We start from the raw sequence: 21,481 nt of genomic DNA on the forward strand, positions 1-21,481 counted from the left end.
GCTCTCTCCATCATTCACTCCCTCACTCGCTCTCTCCCTCACTCATCACTCCCTCACTCGCTCTCTCCATCATTCACTCCCTCACTTGCTCTCTCCCTCACTCATCACTCCATCATTCACTCCCTCACTCATCACTCCCTCACTCGCTCTCTCCATCACTCGCTCTCTCCATCACTCATCACTCCCTCACTCGCTCTCTCCATCACTCGCTCTCTCCATCACTCATCACTCCCTCACTCATCACTCCATCATTCACTCCCTCACTCATCACTCCATCATTCACTCCCTCACTCATCACTCCCTCCCTCACTCTCTCCATCACTCACTCCCTCACTCCATCGCTCTCTCCATCGCTCGCTCGCTCCATCACTCCCTCACTCATCTCTCCCTCACTCGCTCTCTCCCTCACTCGCTCTCTCCATCATTCACTCCCTCACTCGCTCTCTCCCTCACTCATCACTCCCTCACTCGCTCTCTCCATCATTCACTCCCTCACTCATCACTCCCTCACTCGCTCTCTCCATCATTCACTCCCTCACTTGCTCTCTCCCTCACTCATCACTCCATCATTCACTCCCTCACTCATCACTCCCTCACTCGCTCTCTCCATCACTCGCTCTCTCCATCACTCATCACTCCCTCACTCGCTCTCTCCATCACTCGCTCTCTCCATCACTCATCACTCCCTCACTCATCACTCCATCATTCACTCCCTCACTCATCACTCCATCATTCACTCCCTCACTCATCACTCCCTCACTCACTCTCTCATCACTCACTCCCTCACTCGCTCTCTCCATCGCTCTCTCCATCGCTCGCTCGCTCCATCGCTCGCTCGCTCCATCGCTCGCTCGCTCCATCGCTCGCTCGCTCCATCACTCGCTCGCTCCATCACTCGCTCCGGGCTGTTGGGTGAACGACGGGCGCCAGTGCGGCTCTACCTGCAGCAGCTTGATGCGCTGTGTGAGCGCCGCCGTGTTGAGGCAGGCTTTGCTCCGCGTGGCGTTGATGTAGCACTTGATGGCGTCGTGCGGCTGGCCGCACGACTCGTACAGCGTGCCCAGGTCCATCCAGGCGGCGGCGTGGCTGTGGTCCAGCTGGACGGCGCAGATGTAGGCCTGCAGGGCGTCCATAGGCTGGTTCTGCTGCTGGTAGAGCACCCTGCAGGAGGAACCGCAGGCACGGACTATTGATCCCCTGCAGCAATTCTGGGGAAAACTACGGCTGAACGTCCGACTCAGTGGCGATACAGACAATAAATAATAACCGGTAAACACTTAACTCTTTATACTGTCCAACAATGAGCCAATCTGAACTGAACCTAAAGCAATAATTACATTAATAATCAGGATGAAAGCAAAAATATAATTAGAAATCCACTGCATGATGAGGAAAAAGGAACATTCCAATGAATGTGATTTAATTGGAATAAAACAATTATTTGGGGAAATAATAGTAATGTGATGAGATGACCATCCAGAATTTAAGAGAATAATTTTTTTAAATACAACAAATAATAATTATAATAAACACTAGGAATAGTTTTAAATTATAATAAATTAAAAGAACAACACATTAGTATTATAATAATAATTAATGATAGTAGCAGGATAAACACAGGAATAGTTTAAAATATAACAAAAATAATAAACAATGTTATGAACTCATGTAAAATGGTAAATAAGTTAATATTATTGTTGTATTAGTTGTAAAAATGTATTACTTGGGATAAAGTAAATTCTTTGTACATGTTTTGACTGATGATGTAAATCTTTAACACAGCAGAACGTATCACAGAAAACTTTAAAAACAAAGTTGTTTTGTGGTAAACTCAGTCTGAACTACAAACTAGTGTCAATGTGAGTCTTTCAAGCTTCGGTAGTGACTAAAAAGCCGCGATGCGCTGGTGACGTGTGCTCACCCTATGGAGCACCAGGTGTCAGCGCTGGCCTCCGACTTATCGATGGACTGGCGGTAAGAGATGAAGGCATCCTGCACCTTCCCAATACTGGAGTAGCACCTGGAAGACAAGATCACAGACTCATATTATATATCATTTCCCACTATTTTAGTATTGTGGCCTCCTTTCACTGAAGCCACAAACGGCTGAAACACATTGGGAATTCCTTCTTAATTCACACTGTAACACGGGAAACAATAGTGCATTCCAATGAAAATTACAACGCGTATAAGCCAAGTGGATGGAAAGCGGTTTTTAAATAAGACTCGACTCTCAACAGCAATTTAAAAATCACACAAAAACAGAAATATAGGTTTTATGTGCATCTGCAGGGTGGTGAAGTGGTCGGCAGCCTGTGAGAGGAGTTTGCATGTTCTTCCTCGACATTAAGTGCGATTTCTCTTTGGTTCAACATCACGATCCATAAACATTTCTTTATATCCAACTGGTGTGTGTCCGTCTCTCCGGTGGATTTTAAACCTGCTCGTCAGCTGGTGGATTGGATGCAGCAGTAGAACATGGATGAACGTAATCCGATGCATCAGCGGGACAAAATATGTTTATATATACACCTGCATTGTTTACAACCTCGACTACATTTTAACCCGACTCTCTGTGGTGAGACGTGACGATTTCTGATTTATTTATTTTTATTCACCGTTTCCATTGCTCTTATAAAACACTTTCAATTTGCATCATCTCCGAAATCCGCTGTGCAAATAAAGCAGCCTTGCCTCACGATTCTGCTTTAAGTCACAGATCAATGGAGAATCGTGGCTCTCCGCCCCGAGTTAAAACAAACAAACAAGCAAACAAACAAAAACACGCCTTTGTTGAACTCACCTTCCGAGAAAATACCAGGACTGGCCGGAGTTGGGGTCTGCCTCTAATGACTTCTGCAGACACTGGATGGCATAGCTGTCCTTGGAGCCTTTATCCCCCAGCTGCTCCACCGTGTGATGCATCCAGCCTGGTCAGGGCGCAAAACGTCAGGGGGGGGGTTTAAGTCTGCGCAGGTCGTCGGACACACGCTGGAGTAAAACCTGGACATCCAGAGACTCATTGTGCAAACGAAAGATAAGATTAGATAAGACTTGGGGTTTGTTTCTGGAATGCTTTAACCAGAGCAGACAAAGAAGAGGAGGAGGAGGAGGAGGAGGTGTTCTTCACACACTTGAAGAAGGTCGCATAAGAAGCAGCTCCTCCCCTTGACTGCAGACAATCAAACTCTAAACTCACGCCAAGCGAGTAAAAAACCCCAGCTCCAATAGGAAAACAGGCGGCTGCACAACTCAGAGCTTCCGAATGGATTCGACACCTGAAAATGGAAAAATGCACAACAAACTGTTGTGTAAAAGACTCTGCTTTCCCAGCTGTGACCTCAAAAGTGCGACTAAAGTTTGGTTAATAAGAAACAGAGAAACCGATCTTCATGTGTGAAAACTTGAGCCACACGAAAGCTAAAGTTAAACTTATTTTGCCATAACCCAGTACATAATACAAGTAAAGCTTCAATAACTGAAGTAACAAAGTTCTCGACAGTGTGACAAGTGAAAACAGTTTTGTGTTTTTCGTTTCAGAAAAGTTTCTCGTTTACGACGAGAATTTCATTCCTTCAATTATTGAAGTGGAAACGCGATAAATGATGTCGTTAGCATGTTGTATTGAAAGAGCAAACCAGACACGGCCGGTAAGAAGACCAAGTCGGATTGTTATTATGATGACTGTCAAAATAAAACGCCCCAAGTCCCAAGAGAATATGGACTGGGAGTCGTGGCACCACGGAGGAAACGTCTCTCTACTGAGCATGTGCACAACGACTAGTGACTACTGCCATGGGGCACATGCTCAGTAGCGTTTCAGAAAAGTTTAATAAAGACAAAAAGCCACACTTCTCAAGTGGACAAATTACTTGTCTCCATCACATTTTTTTGTTTTTGTGCAGCGTTTCCTCAAGCCAACAGAATTCTTCCATCACACTGAATGAATCAAACTCAGTCGCTGCGATTCTGACGACAGGAAGAGGACGACACGCAAAAAGCAAACCCTCTCGTTTACATGTCGTTTACATACGACTACGCTCGTCCTCACATGGTGTGTATGTGTGTCAAATTCCTGGACCGACACAGTGATGAAATCTTGGACTCGGTCCCATATTCAGCTGGACGTGAACCAAGTAGAGCAGTGGCTTCAGACGAGAGCAGAATCTTGAAATGAAGACAATCGTGAACCGAGCGGCAAACCACTTCTCCAAAGTGGTGAAGAGCTATTTTATCTTTATTAAAAAAGAGACGCTTAGAGACTTTTTGGTCTTATCCATTCAAGTTGTGCAGTCAGGCTCTATTAACAACGTTTTGAAGTGGAAACGTTAAAACTTTCACTGTGTTTTGATATTCCGTTCAAAGTTACTCCATCAGAACAAATCTTTAAAACGTACTTCCCATAAAAGGAATCACTTCTGCACAGAGAATAAACCAAGACACCAAAACAAGACCATCAACGCTCATTTCCACTAATATCCAATAAACAAACCGCAATTCAGTCCACAAACAAGCCAGACTTTCTCAAAGAGGTTTCAAGCCACGAGAACAGTCTGAACTGAATTAACTAGTCTGAACTGAATCAACTAGTCTGAACTGAATCAACTAGTCTGAACTGATGCGAGATCGTCACCAAACAGGATCTCGAAACTTCGGGAGTTTCAACAAACCTGGCGATGTTATGCAAAATGTAAATTCTTTGGGTGTGGGTGTAATGAGGAATTCCCTTCAGAAAGATTTTGACAACGTATTAAGAGGCGTACGTCAACAACATGTGCTCAGAGCAACTAAAAACAAATTTTTTTTTTTGAAAATGTCCCTAATCTGACCCTTGTAAAGATCGGAAAAGCCGCTTCTTGCGCCTGCGCCCTGTGGCTGTAGTAACTAGTAGTTGTGCACGTGCTCGGTAGAGCCAATCAGAGCAGAGTTTCCTCTGTGGCGTCACGACTCCCTGTCCATGTTCTCCTGGGACTCAGTACTTTTATCTTGACAGTCACTTTAATAACAATCCAACTTGTCCACGAGAATGTCCGTGCCCTCTAACGGTTTATGATTATTGTTCTCTGCTCCGTGTGTGTGTGTATGTGTGTGTGTGTGGTTTCAGTACAAAAACAAACAGCAGCACCAACTAGTGGCCCAACATGCTACTACATTGTTTGTGTTTCTGCCATTTCACTTGTGAAATGCAAAAAAACGGATGCGTTTTCACTTGAAACGTTGAGTAAAGGGGCCTTCGGTTTATTGCAGAAGTTATGCAAATACAGCTGGATAATATACATCTTACAAGCCTATAACATGTTATATTAGCGTCCGATGAATACTAAAACCTGATCCGTAACGCGATCAGGTTTTTGTTTTTTTTAATATACCCAGCTGTGGTTCAGTAGCCTTACATGAACTACCCCAACACTCAACTTAACACACAATTTTGGCCAAACAAACTGATTCCACTATTTAATTCCCTCTCGACCACACAGTCAGACTCCAGATAAACACCTTAACCCTTCTGCTCTCCGACAGGCGACCCACTGCACAGCGCGGGCAGCCCTGCGCAGTCCCGACACAGTTAAACTTTCTCCCCCCTGCATCCTGAAATGTCAACTGGAGCACATTTATGAGTGGCATAGTTTCCTAAATGAACTCATAAATGCGCCATTTGGATGTAAACGATCCTCGGCGGTGAGGCGGAGGGTAAAAAACAACGGACAGTTCGCAGCACGCAAAGAATGTTCTTTTTTGGGGGGAAAACGAAAAAAAAAAAAAAAAGAAACCCCAGCTTGAGGACACGGTTTTGTGCAAGGCGGTACGAAATGCAGCCGTGCAGAGCAGCGCTGTTGCGCTCCACGTGTGGCGGTGAGAGGATTCTCCTCCGAGGGCGCCGGCACTCACCGAGCTGTTGCAGAGTGGTCGCCTTCACCTGCGCAGGAAGATTCTCCGTCTGCAGCAGTTTCTCATACGCTTCCTTCGCCGCTCTGTATTTCTTCTGCGGGTCGCGGGGGGAAAAAACGAGAGAGGGGGAAAGAGAGAGAGAGAGAGAGAGAGGGTGTTGAAGCCAGACAGGAGGGTCAATGTTTTACAGCTCTAAGTGGACAGACACAAAGAGTCTAAAGACCTCCTCGCACTCGTAATCAGCAGCCAGACGAACACACAGACACACACACACACACACCCGGGGGAGGGTCGAGGTGGAAGAGGACAGGCCAGACTCAACACGTCTGGCAGCTTTAAGTGTGTGTGTGTGTGTGTCTGCACTTGAAATGTATGTGCGCATTAACGGCGGCGCGCGCTTTGTGTTTTTTTGGTGAGAAACTTGAGCCGTCTGCTTCGAACTGAACCCGCCGTTTTTGTTATAAACTTGGCGACTTTGTTGACCTCGGGTCTGGTCCGATACGTACAAGTGTGTGTGTGTGTGTGTGTGTGTGTGTGTGGGACAGATTCAGTGTTATCAGTGTATAAGCTTAAACTCAGAGCTTTAAAAAAGCGAGCCGCCATCGTCTCCGCGCAGAAACGCATGCGCCCCGTCCTGAAAACCCTTCCTGTCTGCTCGCTACAGAGACACCTCCGGGTAAACATTGACACTTGGGGCATATAAATGAGACTGGAAGCTCTTAGCGGTTCCTTCCTGTTTGGGGCGATGAAGAGGTCCGAGCTCGGTGCGGCTCATAAGAGTCGCATAAACGAAGCTTTAAAAAGAAAAAATCCTTGGGGGATCGAATTAATCCGTCAACTGGGTTTGAGCAACGCTCCCCTTTCTGTTAAAGCAACTGATGCAAAACCTTCGTTCGTAGGAGATCAAGGCTGTGGACACTCTGTGATATCTTGATTTGCCAAACAGCAGAGGAGACATTAGCGATGCACCGGAACAGAAATGCCAGTGTGGAGTCCAGGGCCTTCACGCATGAGTTCGGCTTAGTGGCGTTTAATAAGTACCCCTGTTATCATCAGGTAGCTAAAGATTAGTGCTTGGCCTTTAAAAAATAAATAAATAAATAAAAAAGTTGGTATCTGTGCATCCAGAGGAGACGACGACTGGCGACTTCAGCCTTCAAACTTGGAATCTTAAAGCTCCAGCTGGATTCTTTAAACCTGAGCAGCACACATCAAAACAACTTGCTCTTTCAGGGAAGATCCACATTCTTTCAACCGTGCTTCTAAATTCAAACCTTGAATTGTAATCGCTTTAAAATATATAAACGTGGCCTGGTGTATTTTCTTTTTAGCCCCAATTATTGAGTAGGTAACCGAGACCTCTTTTAAAAACTCGACTGAAACAGCTGGATTCATCAACTTTATCAAGGATTAAAAACTGAAGTCGACCGTTTATATTTATCCCCTTCAAGCCAGATCCACACTCTTTGAATTGACCTCATCGCTCAAAGTCTATCAAAATTCTAGGCGAGATGAAACGAACTTTGATGAACCGAAACGGTTAAACAGCCGGTTAAAGTTTGAAAGAATGTGGGACTGAACAGGAAAATATGTCACGATGTCGGACCGGTTCCTCCACTCTACTGACTCTTCTTTATAAGAATCAAGTGATTTACAAGTTTCATAAATAGGAAATATTGGATTTTCTAATCATGCATTTTTCCTCTTCTACTTTCCAGTGAGACATTCGCTCTTTTTGAATTACAGAGTTGAAGTCTGTTACGTCTCGCTTTGGCCAATGATGGATGGTAAGTGTGTTATATAGTCCTACAAGCCACCTGACTAAAGAGTTTGATTCTAATATATATTAAAAAAATAATTCAAGATTGAAGCGCATACACCGATCAGCCATAACGACACACACGGGACAGTTTGACCGTCAGTCAGATCAGCGCTGACCCATCGGGTCACGGCCTTTGAAGCGTCCGGCACATTGACGTTAGCAGCCCCTTTATATCCACGAGGTTAGCAAGCGGAGGTCTTCGTGGATTCCACGGACGTTCCATTGGATTGAGAATCTGCGGGAATTCGGATGTGTTCTTCCAACGTTCTCATTCCATCGCTGCCTCTGGCAGGGTTGGGTTTCTGTTGAAGTGTGTCTTCAGCAGGTGCTACGTGTCCAGGTTAAAATCCAAGTGGATGACAGGAACGACGCTTCTCCCCAGTTAGAACGATCATTTCCACCGGGGTTAATGGGCCACGTGCTCCAAGATGAGTGACGCAATCGTCCATCCAAGAGATGATAACAGAAAACCAGATCCGTCAGACCGGCGGAGATCTGATCGGTGCTTGTGTTGGTGGTCGGGGGGGTCAAGAGTGTGCTGCAGCTGTGGCTGACCGGAGTATGACCACGGGATATTCCCCAATTACAAAATGCTATGCAAACCAACTGCTATCACATCCAGAACAGTCACTGTAAACAAACATGGAAGGGAGAAAAAAAGAAGACAATAATCAATCATTTCTTACCTGGATCTCATACAAATGAGCGATGTGGAACTGAACTGCGAAAAACAAAGAAAGAGAAAGAAGAATTAGTGTTGAGAAGAATGTCCTCACGTGGACCTCAGTGGGTACAGACGGAACAGTATGGATCACAGATGGAAGGGGGGGGGGGGGGGGGTGGCACTTTCCCCTGAGAGTGTACAAATAATCTCAAATCACAGTGTGTGTGAAACCTTCCAGCTCTCTCTCTCTCTCTCTCTCTCTCTCTCTCTCTCTTTCTCCTTGTCTCCTAGGCAACCCCAGACTTGGGCAGAGTCAGCAGGGAAGCCGTGGCAGAGAGGAGGAGAAAAAAAAAAAAAAAAAAATGTTGCTCTGTGTAGAAATATTCCTGCACCCGGTGAATGTGTGCTATATAGAGCCAACGACGTAGCGCCGGCGTCGGGTCTCGCGCGCCACACAGGAGGAGCAGCGAGTGTGAGGCTGGTTGCCATGTGAGCTGAGATAATTATAGAAGCACTACTTACTTTCAGCTTTGGACAAAGTGCAGAGATTGGAGTCGATCAAAGCCAGCTGAAAATGCTGTTGAGGGATAAAAAGGAGACAGTTTGAGTATGAGTGGATGGAGACGGGCTATGTTTCACCTAATTCCTTTAAGTGATGGGAGACACTGGCTTCGTCATGAGCGCTGGTGTTATTGGGGTTAAATCCGAGCGAGGCTCTCTTGCCCTCCATGCGGTCCGATTTGGAAAGCCCCAGGAGATCCCCCCCCCCCACCGCACTACGAATGAACTCCGGTGACCGTAATCTGAGAGGAGAATCTGGAGGCACTGACACTCTCATCCCTGGATCACTTGACTTGTTCCGAACGGACAACAAAAGTCAGGAAAAAAAAAAAAGAAGAAGATCTGCAGCAGTATTAATGACATCCTGTTCCATCAGCTGGACCGGCGTTGCTGGGTAAGGCAGATGTCTGCAGAGGATTAGCCCGGCTGGCAAGGCAAGGCGTGGCACACGACCAGTCAATACCTCCATTCACAGCGATTGAACAGATTAGCGTGAGAACATAAGAGCCCCCCCCCCCCCCCGCCTGCCTCTAACTCCCTCGCACAGATGTTGACATGAGGTTGAGACCCGGCTGGGGGCACCTCGGTTAATGGGAGATGCCGACATGCACCTATAAAAAAGGAGGATGCTTCAAGGTGAAAGGTTCAATTTACAATTACCAGGCTGCACGCTGCTGCCGGCGTTTAAAAAAAAAAGAAGAAGAAATATCTGGGTCAGAAACGAAGGAATCGCCGAGAACCGGCAAATAGAACAACCTGTACTTGTGGCTTAATGACAATGGGAACACGTGTTGCCATGCTAAAAAAAAAAGTGTCTCGCCTCTCCTGGGACACGATGTTTAGCTGCAGTTGAAAGCCAGCGCACAAGCGCAATGTCAAGACGGATAAAAAAATTTATAAAAAAAAAAAAATCCACAAGCGACAGGCTTCTCACACACACACACACACACACACACACACACACACACACACACACACACACACACACACACACACACACACACACACACACACACACACACACACACACACACACACACACACACACACACACACACACACACACACACACACACACACACACACACACACGCCGCTGAGAATAAAAACCACGAGGCGCACCGGTCGCAGGCCACAGGACGTCAATGTGTTACCTATAGACGAGGCTTTCCACATCGCTCTCCTCCCTTCGGACGCCCCTCAGCATCCCTCCTTCCTGCAGCTCTCGCCCTCCGTCTCCTCCACGCTTCCTTTTCCTTTCACACTTCGCTCTACAGATAATGCAGCAGGATTGTCAGCTTGGTATTCCACCTCCCTCCCCATGTCTCGCTTTCCTCACTCTCTCTCTCTCTCTCTCGACTCGCTATCCTTCCTTTTCCTCTCTCACCCCCCCCCTCCCCTCCCCTCCCACTCTTCTATCCTGGTGTCACTGATTACTATTCAGCAGACGGCTGCAGTGGAGAGAGCAGAAAGATGACACACAATACCTCAAAGCTGGAGCAGGCAGGCACACACACCACCTCTCCTCATCTCCTCCTCCTTTTCCCTCTACCTCAACTCATTTCGGGTTTTTCTTTTTTTTTTCCAGTTCAAAGCTTTCCTCCAAGGCTGCCCGGCTCGACAGAGACAACCAGCCCGTCACGTCGATGCACACCGTCACGTTCCCTCATTCCTAATGAGCAGGAACACGCTGAACTGGGTTGCGTCAGTATGGGAGTGTTTTAAAAGTAAGAAAAGCAATTTATTAAGCCTTTGATTGACGATATTGTTGGAACAGAAATGATTGAATAGAGCAGCATTTGGAAATATTTACATCGACTTCAAGGACTGCTTAGGCCAAGTTTACATAACAATGTTTCAAGTGAAAAGGCCATATTTTTGATTTTACGTGGGACAATGTCCGTCTCCGCAGAAATAATCAAAATGCTGAAAAGGAGCATGCCGGACCACGAGTTGGGTTTTTTTTGGTAATGAAACCACACACACTTGCAGCAGAGAATAATAATAGAACACAGACATTCTAGTCTAGTGGACAGACTACCAAGTCCCAGGAGGACATAGACTGGGAGTCATGACGGCACGGAGGAAAAATAGTTGATTGTCCAGCTACTGAGCATGTGCAGAACAACCATTTACCACCGCCGAGGTGTGCATCATCAGTCGCAGCGTTTCAGAAAAGTTGCATTTTCCTCTTCCCAGCTCTGCTCAAGATTAGATTATAAAGAAAACAAACCAAAAAAAAAAAAGAACAGCTTTAACACACCATGGTTACCGATCTTGCACATGTGCAGAGAAACTATGAACGAACAATGTCTCGGGTGGAGGCGGGAGAATTTCGAAAGTGTTTCGACACAGTGCAGATTTCGAAGAACGCAAACTCCACCGTTGTGTAAACCGGCAGGCAAAATGCAAGAAAGGATTACTGCTTCACTTGAAAAAGCCCGAGTGGAATGCTGTCATTCTGAGTTCACGTGTTGGAGGTACCATTTAAAAAAGAAAGAAAGAAAAAAGATAATAAAACAGAGCTGGAAATAAAAAGTAAATTGGAGATTGTGTCTCAAATGTGAAATAAAACCAGTGGATTACAATGCATTTTTTTATAAACTGCAGTGAGGGTTTAGACACTTTAGATAACGGAGAACTGGAAAATATAAAAAAAAAAAAAAAAGGATTTTCAATTCAAAATAATTCTTCACTTCCAAATCTACATTCATTCAGTCACTGCTGCTCTGAGCGAGCGAGATCACTGAGGCACGGTGTGTGTGATGTGCTGGCAGTGAGCCAAGACTGAAAGGGAGGAGTGTATCCAAGACACGCCGAGGACGTGGAGCACGTGCAGCTCAACATTGTACCATTGCGCACACACACAAACATGCACGCGACCTTCAGTGATTTCCACCGTCTGGAACCAAACATCATAAACACTTTATCAAAAGTGATCCACATCCTCAGTGTCAATACGTTTATCGTGTACCGAGCTCCCGTGCTCAAAACTTCCCCCTGAACGCCTCGCGTGGACCAGAATACCACTGGCGTTTCACAAAACAAAACACCGGCAGAGCACAGGACATATCACCGTTTGAATGAGGAAAGTCAAAACTGGTGTGACGTGATGTCTGGAGCGCGACAAAGGCTGGGATCGGATGGCAGACGAACCCTGAAAAGACTCGCGCAACAGTGGATCCATAGGTTGGAGATGTGGTTACTGCCTTCGGAGGAGTCAGAAGACTGGAGACTCAGCAGGATCATTTGATCTGCCCGTCGGTTGCTAATCGGAACTTGCGAGAGGAGTTCAGGTTCATGTCGAGGTTTCTGGGCTTCACGGTACCGGCCAGGATGAATGGAAACCGTATCGCATCAGTCAAAGAAGCGACAAGTCACCGATGTTGAAATTCAGACTTGTATCGCGAAACGCTTCACTAATTCAATCATCAACGCTGCTGCAAAGTGATTTTTCACTTCTGATCTAAAGACATTCATTGAACGTGCAGATGAAATCAGTTACCAGCGTTTCAACGGAGGACCGTCATGATTTAATCAAAAACAATCAGTGACAATGGAAGCAGACATTAGCAACTCACTCCTGCCATTGGGGGGGTTTACCTTTAAGCTTGACTCGTAGTCTGTGTTGACTTTAAACATGAGGCCCAGTCTCAGATGAATCTCCTTCGCTCTGGAGAAACTGGGGTCGATGTAAAGCACCTCCTGGAATGCCTTGATTGCCCTGAAAACGACAAAATAGAGATGAAATTAAAAGTGCATAATTATTCAGCCACGATTGAATTGAAACCCTTTTCCCCCACAGTGAGAACATTCCCGTGTCGGGGCGCCGCCAGTGCAACTTGGATGTTCGTCTTCTTGACGCAAGTGTTTTCTCCACCTACTGCAGATGTTCGCTCAGTTAAAAATGTGTCTGAGGTGAGTTGGAGACCCTGAATTGCCCGAATGTTTGAAAGACTGTGTCCGCTTGTGGGAGAGTGGGGACGCCAAGGCAACGCGTTGCCTCCAACCACCTTCAGAAATCCGGACTGGCTCCGCCCCCTCACATGCCCATCTTAGGAAGAGGAGGAAGTACTTCCTCTCGTGGTGCCATGTGCCAGAGCAGAGCTCCTATCCTGCTTTGCTGCTGCTGTGACACCGTAAATGTCTCCATCCGAGAGATTATTAAAGGATTATCTTATACTATCTCATCTTATCTTAAGAAACTCTGCATGCGGTCCAGCTGACGGTGTAGTAACTGTTCACTTTTCGCAGAAGCTGCAAAATGAAAGCGGCAACAGCACACACACACACCTTACAGGGGGGCGAGGCAAAAACGTTTACAGTTTGGGCGCCACCCACAAGATTTTGCCTGCTTCTGACAAAATGGACGACACAATGCGGGAAGCTAGACGAGCCTACAACAGCATGATCACTGGCACCCCGGGCTCAAATTGGCAGCGTCATTGCCGATCTTTGAGCCAAATTGCACATTATGACAAGAAGAAAGAATGGAGAACAAGAAGCAGAAGAAGAAGAAGAAGAAGAAGAAGAACAAGAAGAAGATCACCACTAATGGGTTTTGACTGATCCTTCCACGCAAAAAAAGTCTGTTCATTGACTCTTACAATTGAACATTATCTGCCGATGACAATTATCGGCTTCGCTCAGTGCCGATCACGGAGTGAAGCCGATAATAACACTGGCCATGTAAACAGGCGAAACATGACTTCTCTTGTGCAGTGGCAAACCTGGAGATAATTTGAGGTTGCTCGTCGCCTGGAAGTTACAGCAGTGACCTTTTAACTTGAAGGTCGGGGTTGGAATCGGTCCGGAGCGACGAGATATCAAATCAGCTCAGGACAAATCCAAACTAAAATCCCATTCTCACAGTGCTGAAACCATCGGAGAATTGGCCGGGCACGCGATTTCGTGCTGAAATGACCGGGGAAATAAATGGTGGCCGTCGTTCATTCTGCTGCTGGGAGGTCGGGAGGTGAAGCGCTGATTTGATTCCTCTGCTCACAACTGAAATAAACTCATCGGAGACGAGAGCGGATTGAAACGAAAACAAACAGTGGTCTCCGATTGAACCCGCTCGCCGCGTCGCTATGACAACAATGGCTATTGCGTGTCAGCACGGAGCCCCTCTCCTGTATGAATCGACAGAGCACACACACACACACACACACACACACACACACACACACACACACACACACACACACACACACACACACACACACACACACACACACACACACACACACACACACACACACACACACACACACACACACACACACACACACACACACACACTGAACTCAATGCCCCCTCTCCTTCCTCCCCTCCTATCTCCCACCATGCTCCTGGTTTATCTGGCTCCTCCCTCCCTCCCCTCCCTCCCCTCCCCTCCCCTCCCCCCCCTGCTGTGTGCTCGCCCTCTCCTCCCTCACTGGCTGAATGAAAAGTGAAGCTCTCCAGCATACGGCCGACCGCGGCCAAAACCACGGCCTCCAACAGAAGGCAGAGACCCCATTCTGGACAACTCCGCGAATGCTTGTTGGTGCGGATTTGAGATTTTTTTTAAAAAAGGCACGATTGCCCCTCGCTCACGTTGGGGCGGACGTGACAAAATGGTTTCCCTGTCCTGTTGCGTGCTTGTGTGTGAAAGATGGTGAGCAGAGTTTCAATGGTGGGGCATTCCTTTGGGCCTCAAGAGTTGACGTAATCCGTCCTCAAGGGCCCTCCCTCCCCCCACCCCCCCCCCCCTTGTCGCATCAACACATTTCCCCCCGGGGCCAAAAACTGCTCATGCATATGGATTTGAAAAACCCCGCACTCCGCTCTGGACTAATGAAGTCCGACCTCGGAGGCATGCGATCGCTGCCCAAAGCGCCCGACTCGGGCGACGATCAATCCGTGGCGGGTTCATCGCCGTTTTTCATTGGCCGTAGCTACTGGGAAAGTTGCAAGTCCCCCCCCCCATCTCCACCAGCAATATGTCAGATTGTCCTTGAGCAAGACATTGAACCCCCAAAACTGCGCCCAATGGATGGATCGAGCGACACTGTCACGTAAACGGACACACAAAACAAATTCGCGGTTTCACATGAAATCGTTGCTGTCGAAACGGTCCGAAAAAAAAACAAAAACAAAAAAAAGACAAGCTTGTGTACCTCGTGGTAGTGCAGCGATGTGCAGGCAATGTATTCTCAAAAACAGCTTCAGCTTTTTCCTTTCCACAGTCGCAAATACACCTGCTTGCTCATGTGGATATGTTGGGCTTTTCTATTTTTTCTATAAAAAAAAAAACAGCTTCTGAATTTATATAATTGAAAGCACACATTCAGGAGCAGGATCCCCAGAGGAGGCTGGGCCACGAGGCGGGGGGGGAATGGAGGCTCCGGAGCTCAGATTAATGGACGTCGTGAGTAAAGAGGGACGCGGCCTGGCCGGCGTCATAAAAACACCCAACACATTCCAGTTAACAAACACCGCGGGAGAAAATAAATCGTGTAACAATTCTCCAAGGATTTCACCGCTACGGCGCGGCCTCGCACGGCTTAAACGCGCATAAAATCCAGCGCGTCCAATCAGGATGCTAAAATTGGCCACGCGGCTTTAACAGCTCAAAACGTAGGAAGGGGGAAAAAAAAAAAAAAAAAAATGCTGTTGTGGTACCATATGGAAGCAATAAACACACGAGACGCGCTGGTAGGAGGCAATGACGGATAATACCGGGCCAGCTGCTGCAGCTGGATGTGCCACAGAGCCGATCTGCTCCTCCCCACTACAACGAAGGCGCGAGTTCACGCGAGGACACTCCAGTCGAATCCGCGGCTCCCGTAGGAACTGCATCCGTAGAACACGAGTGCAGCTAAACTCCTTCGGTCTCATGCAACCGGGGAGTCAGAGCTTCTTCCTCCTCTCGCCAACGTATGATCTCAAGCAGCAAAAAGGCGAAGAATAGCATCACATCCCTGCTGAAAAGTCTACGTGAAACTAACGGCTTCAAAGCTCTTTGATTGTTTTCGCCACGGTCAGTCTGGGACGCCGCGATACGAGGGACATGCTGGAACGAAAGGGTTTGCAATACATGTAAACATAGTAAGTGGATTAAACCACGTATGAAACGCGTAATATTGCAGTTTTGGTCAACGTTTCTGTTTTACGTGCTTTCATTATTGGCAAGTTTGTTTCCAATGCAACGTTTAAAAACATCCATTATGACAGAAACACTGAAAAATTATGCATTTGGTGCATGTTTGGCCACACGTTGGTGCTGTCGGGGGGTTTTTTGTGTAATGAAACCACACACATGCAGCAGAGAACAATCAGCGCTAAACCTTAACGTTCGTACGTGGACATACGACCAAGTTGGATTGTTATCTTCACCCCCCAAAAAAATGCATGTACTTTACCAACTTTTCGCGAAAACTATTAACCGGAATTGCATGAAATCTTCAGAGATGATTTGTCATCATCCAAGGTTCAATGCATGAGATTGTGCGTGGGAAGATATTTACTCGATTGTCGACACACTGGAGCTCTGTGGTGCGCCGTTCGTCAGGGCGGCGTTAGCCGTCTGCTAGCACACGGCTAACTCCGCTCACCGCACGCTAGCACACAGCTAACTCCGCTCACCGCCCGCTAGCACACGGCTAACTCCGCTCCCCACCCTCCTTCTTCACTCTCAGCCAAAACAGGGCTCAGTGATTGGCCCGGTCAAAACCGGAAGTTCCGCGGCTTTAGCCCGTGGCGGCTAGGCTCGTTAGCCACAGTCTATCGAGATATGGTCTTCAGACCAGGTGTCAATAAGCACCTTTTTCCATTACTTCTTCTTCCCGCGTCTGCTTCTTCTGATTCGCGGGGGTTAGCAGTTTGTTTTATTACCCAGAATGCATTGTGCCCGTCACGTCCTCCCCAGTCTTCTCACCCCACCCGCGAGAAAGATCAAAGGAAGCAAAGGAAACCACTTCCTCGCTACGCCACGTCTGTGCACAAGTCATTTCCCAGGAGAAATCCAATGTTACGGGACTCCCCGCTTCCTTTTTCCACGTCTTTTTTCAGATCCACGCACCCAAAATGCATTGCGCTCCAACGTCATATCCCCCTCAACCCTCAACCCCGTCCGCTCAAAAGTCCATTTCAAAGAGGACAGAGACCGGTGTTTTGAAGGGGACCAGATTCCGCTTTAAAATAAAATCAGGAACCCGAGTTCAGGGTGCGTTCACATTTCCCCAAACGAAACAGACTTTCCTAGAAAGTCTGGTCCGCTTCAAACACGGGAATTTGAAAACGCGCCCTGAGATTCCAGAAAGTTGTGAAGTGGAGGCGCCACAAGTCCTCCATGCTATTGACATTTCGGGGATTTGAGTCTTGTGAACCGAACTACGTATTCAGAATGTCTGTATTAATCTTCTCAGATGTTACACCAGGGGCGTCAAACTCATTTCAGTTGAGGGGCCACATCCACCCTAATCTGACCTCTGGAGGGCCGAACAAGTCAAACATAACATATTAAATTGCAGATATGGACAAATGCAAAGTCTTTCCTTCTTTTGATTCTTTTGTAACTGCAAGAATTTACCAGTCTATTCTGAAATATCCATATTAAAGTTAATCAGATATTATATTTGCAAAAAAAACAACCCCTCAGTCACCTGTATCTGGATGTCGTATTCGGGATTAAAACAATTTGTCATCATCTGCAAATTTTTTTGAGTTTACGTGTCTAAAGTCTCATTTCACATAAGTTGGACTCGTTGTTTTATTGTGAAAGGCGTTGCGTTATGTGACCTCCACAGATGCATTAATGTCGGGAGTCAAATTCTGACCGGGGCTGGTTTTGAACGTCATTTTTGCCAATCGAGTGTTTTTAGATCAGCCTCTTGTCCGTTTTAATTTTTAATACTTCACACCCCAAAAATCGCATGGCGGGCCGGATTAGATCGTCTGGCGGGCCGCTTCTGGCCCCCGGGCCGCATGTTTGACACCCCTGTGTTACACCGTGAAGCATTGGTCCTGGAATGTCCATATTTGACGAACTGCGGTTTTCCCTTTGGGGGGGGATAAATTCAAGTTGTTTCAGTTGAATGACAGCAAAAACAAAACCAAGCGTAAAACAGGCTTAAGCTATGTAAGCAGGCAATGGGAACGGTGTTTAAAAAAAACAAAAAAGAGCACTTACCACTGAAATGCGTTGAAATGGAAGTAAACCATGCCAAGGCCATACAAAAAGGCAGCATTCTGGAGGGGAAAAAAAAAAAAAAAAAAGAGGTGTTGGAATTAAATTATTCATTGGGTACGACACAGCGAGAAGCTAATGAGCTTGCAAATATCACATGGATGAGGAAGGAGCTGCGCAGCGTCCACTACTGAAACCGGCCAATCCCGTCGCCACGGCAAACGCGATGAGCAGCAAATTTCATCGTCACGTTTCTGAACGTCGCCTCTGCACAGCGGGAAACCAACTTTAACCCCTCGGAAAAAATACACACTCACAAAGACACACAAACGCGAGAGAGTTAACTGGAGGTCCGCGAGATCCAGGTAATAACCAAAACGTTTCCACTCTTCAGGCCTCGTTTACACGACAACGTTAGCAGGTGAAAACATGTCGTAGTGTTTCGAAGGTCATTTAATTGAAAACGGCAATGAAATCGCAACAGTTGCCGTGGAAACAGCACGTGTAGGTCTGTACACTGAAGCTTCTATAAATAAACCGATTGGTGTGAAAAGGTTGTTTAAAGTAGATACTATAAAACGTGTGAAACAAGGTTATAAGCCATTTATAGAACATTGTCTCAAGCTTGATTTTTGAGCCTAAACCTGAATTTCTATATCTTAACCATAGACTGCTTTTCCAGAATACATCCAAGCTAATAACAGCCACTTTTTCCCAGTAGTATTTCTAAAACCTGTCTACTTTTTTTTGTAACCTTTACATTCCTTATTCAACTTTACAGCAACATATCTCTTATTTACATGCACAACTGCAACACGCCGTTTGACAGGATGTGAGCTATTCTCACACACGGAGGGTCGTTGGCTCTTTAAATATCTTTATTCAACTCCCAAAATCACAGCCGACCAACAAATGATGCGTCAACAGGCCTCCGATGACTCCATGATAACAAACCATATCCAACTCTGAGCAGAGACGACGTGCTGGGAAATATTACAGTAAAGACTTTAGCTTGCTTATGGGTTTTCCACCACAATCTCCTTTAACCTTTCCAGTAAAGCCTTCATGGCGTCTTCATGTCACAGAAGATCCAACAATGAAGTTACAGGCTGTTATGAAGACAATTTCCAGAATCTTCATAGATTAGGACGTTGGAAGTTGTCAATGACTTTAATGATTCTTATGTTCTGATGGAAATCTGGAATGTGGTAAATGTGGTATCAAACGTGATGTGATGAGACGAAAAGGAAACACATTTTTTAACTATCACAGGGTTCTCACCGGGACTTTCTGACAGCGTAGCGGGAGGACCACTGTTAGTTAGGTTGGGGGGGCAGCGCCCTGGTGGCTTATCTGGCCACCTGAAGGACTATAATCAGTATTTAACCTACTGCACCGAGTTCATGTCAATTAACAGGATCTTTGCATCACTTTGAGACAGATGCCTCTGTCTCAGAGCTGATGAGCAACGCAGACACTGCAGAGCATTCCTTTAATAAAAACACTGACGGAAGGGAAAAAACACTGAATTGATGAATCTTAAAACTATCTCAGAGAACCCATCAAGTCAGCGAGTAAAGCCAAAAAATGACTTGCTAATCCTTGCTCATTATTCTGCGACTATGGCAGTTCAACATATAAGATCAAACTCGCTGTAACTGTATCACTGCATGGTAGGCTGCATCCTTTATATTAGGCCCTCACTTCGTAATAAAACTAGTTTTTTTTTTTGCTGCTCATTGGTGTGAAAAGGGGTTCAGTAGACCTAAGCAAATGCTCGTGCTACATATTAAACTTCTGGGCTCACAATGAAGAGAGGCTACATGATAAACATGATTAAAATAAGACTGATGGGAGTAAATAGCAAGCAGGGTAAAACCACGTGCGGAACTGCCGTTACGCTGAAAGACAGGCAACTTCACAAGTGACGGCACAAGTGTTTCCCTGCCGGCTGCTCTGCTGGCTGGCTGCAAACTGTGGAATGGATTTCCTGAACGGAGGAAGGGTCACAACGAGACCCGGAGGAACGAGTCAGGAAATCCATTCCACGGTTTGCAGCCGGCTCGGAGGCTAACGTAGTAGCACTGGGCGACCCAGCTTTTCATGACAACGAGTCGCTGTTTGGATGCAATTTTTTTACGCTCAACACACCGCAAAGCCACAGAAACGCGCAATGTTTGCAAAGCCGTCGTGCAGCGAGGCGACACTCTGCAGCCAGGAGTCGTCGTTTTGAAAACGCCAGCTCGCCAAGGAGAACGGCGCTGACCGCGGCATCGAAACGACGAACAGCTCGCTCCTCCGCTGTCGCAGGCGAATTCACACCTTCCTCCTCCACGCAAAACTCCATGGAAACGGCCCCGATCGTTCGTACTGCATTAAGTGCTGTAAAATTGCCGTTTGTGCAGCGTTTGCTAAAGAATTCCCCCGGGGATCAATAAAGAGATTCTTCGGTTTTAAAGCTACAACAAGTTTATTATAAGATGACCCTGCCACTTTATAGGCCTACCGTTTCTGTACATGAGATGCAAATGATCTTCGCCACTTCTTTACACATTTACAGGCAACTGATCAACGATCACTGTGATTCCACCGAGCTTCTCATTCTGATTTACAGCGACACGCGCACCGATGCGTAGGAGCAAAACCCGGGCAGGTCGAGAAGCACATGAACTCACCTTCCAGTAGTCTGACTGTAAACTGAAGTACCTCTGGTATGCAGATAATGCTGAAGAAAATAAAGGAAGGAAACAAAAGAAACACAATCAGTTAACAACCAGGGGAAAATAAATGGCTTACAGTACATTCATTACAATCAAATGACTCCTTAAATGGCAAAGCCCAGTGTCACCTTTCGTATAATCCTCCAGGAGGAGGTTGAAGTGGCCGAGCTGGCAGAAAATGTCAGGGTCCACTTTCCCCTCTGCTTTCAGGATGAGGGCGTCATAGCAGCTAATGGCCTGGAAGAGAGAAAATAGAAAGCAGGGGTAAGCTTTCCGCGGATTCTGTGCATGCGACACAAACAAAAAGAGGTATATGGTAAGCAGTTTTGAGTCGATTAGAGCTTGTTATGGACGCAGGGTTTGTCTGAGGCAACGTCTCAAACAGCTGACTCATACTACCAGAGGAACGTAGTGCTTTCACGCCCCCCCCCCTTCCTTTTTTTTTTTTTTGTAGCTGCTTTGCATAGTCTTTTCTGCATGCCCAAATATGGACTTGGTACTTGAGGATTTTAATAACGGAAAAAACAAATGAGTTTGGACGCCGCGGCCAATGAGAAGAGAGCGTCCATCTTCACCTGTATGCATAAAGCAGCGGGCAAAACAACTACTGCAAACATCTGAGAGTGGACCACCGTTTGCAACCTATGAGCCAA

The 21,481-nt window shown here is 46.5% G+C and overlaps 1 protein-coding gene across 1 annotated transcript in view; it reads right to left on the reverse strand.

Moving 5' to 3' along the window:
- Positions 1–21,481, reverse strand: part of kdm6a (lysine (K)-specific demethylase 6A) — a 42,483-nt gene that overhangs the window by 15,693 nt on the left and 5,309 nt on the right. Inside the window, exons 3-12 of the mRNA XM_080497656.1 lie at positions 20,957–21,065; positions 20,784–20,833; positions 18,112–18,170; positions 12,540–12,660; positions 8,898–8,952; positions 8,398–8,432; positions 5,890–5,983; positions 2,804–2,930; positions 1,922–2,020; positions 942–1,161 (exon numbers count right to left, since the gene is read on the reverse strand). Of these exons, the coding sequence (XP_080353782.1) occupies positions 942–1,161; positions 1,922–2,020; positions 2,804–2,930; positions 5,890–5,983; positions 8,398–8,432; positions 8,898–8,952; positions 12,540–12,660; positions 18,112–18,170; positions 20,784–20,833; positions 20,957–21,065 (969 nt within the window). The remainder of the gene's footprint in view (positions 1–941; positions 1,162–1,921; positions 2,021–2,803; positions 2,931–5,889; positions 5,984–8,397; positions 8,433–8,897; positions 8,953–12,539; positions 12,661–18,111; positions 18,171–20,783; positions 20,834–20,956; positions 21,066–21,481) is intronic.

The sequence above is a fragment of the Blennius ocellaris genome (assembly GCF_963422515.1).
Source record: "Blennius ocellaris genome assembly, chromosome: 6".
NCBI lineage: Eukaryota > Metazoa > Chordata > Actinopteri > Blenniiformes > Blenniidae > Blennius > Blennius ocellaris.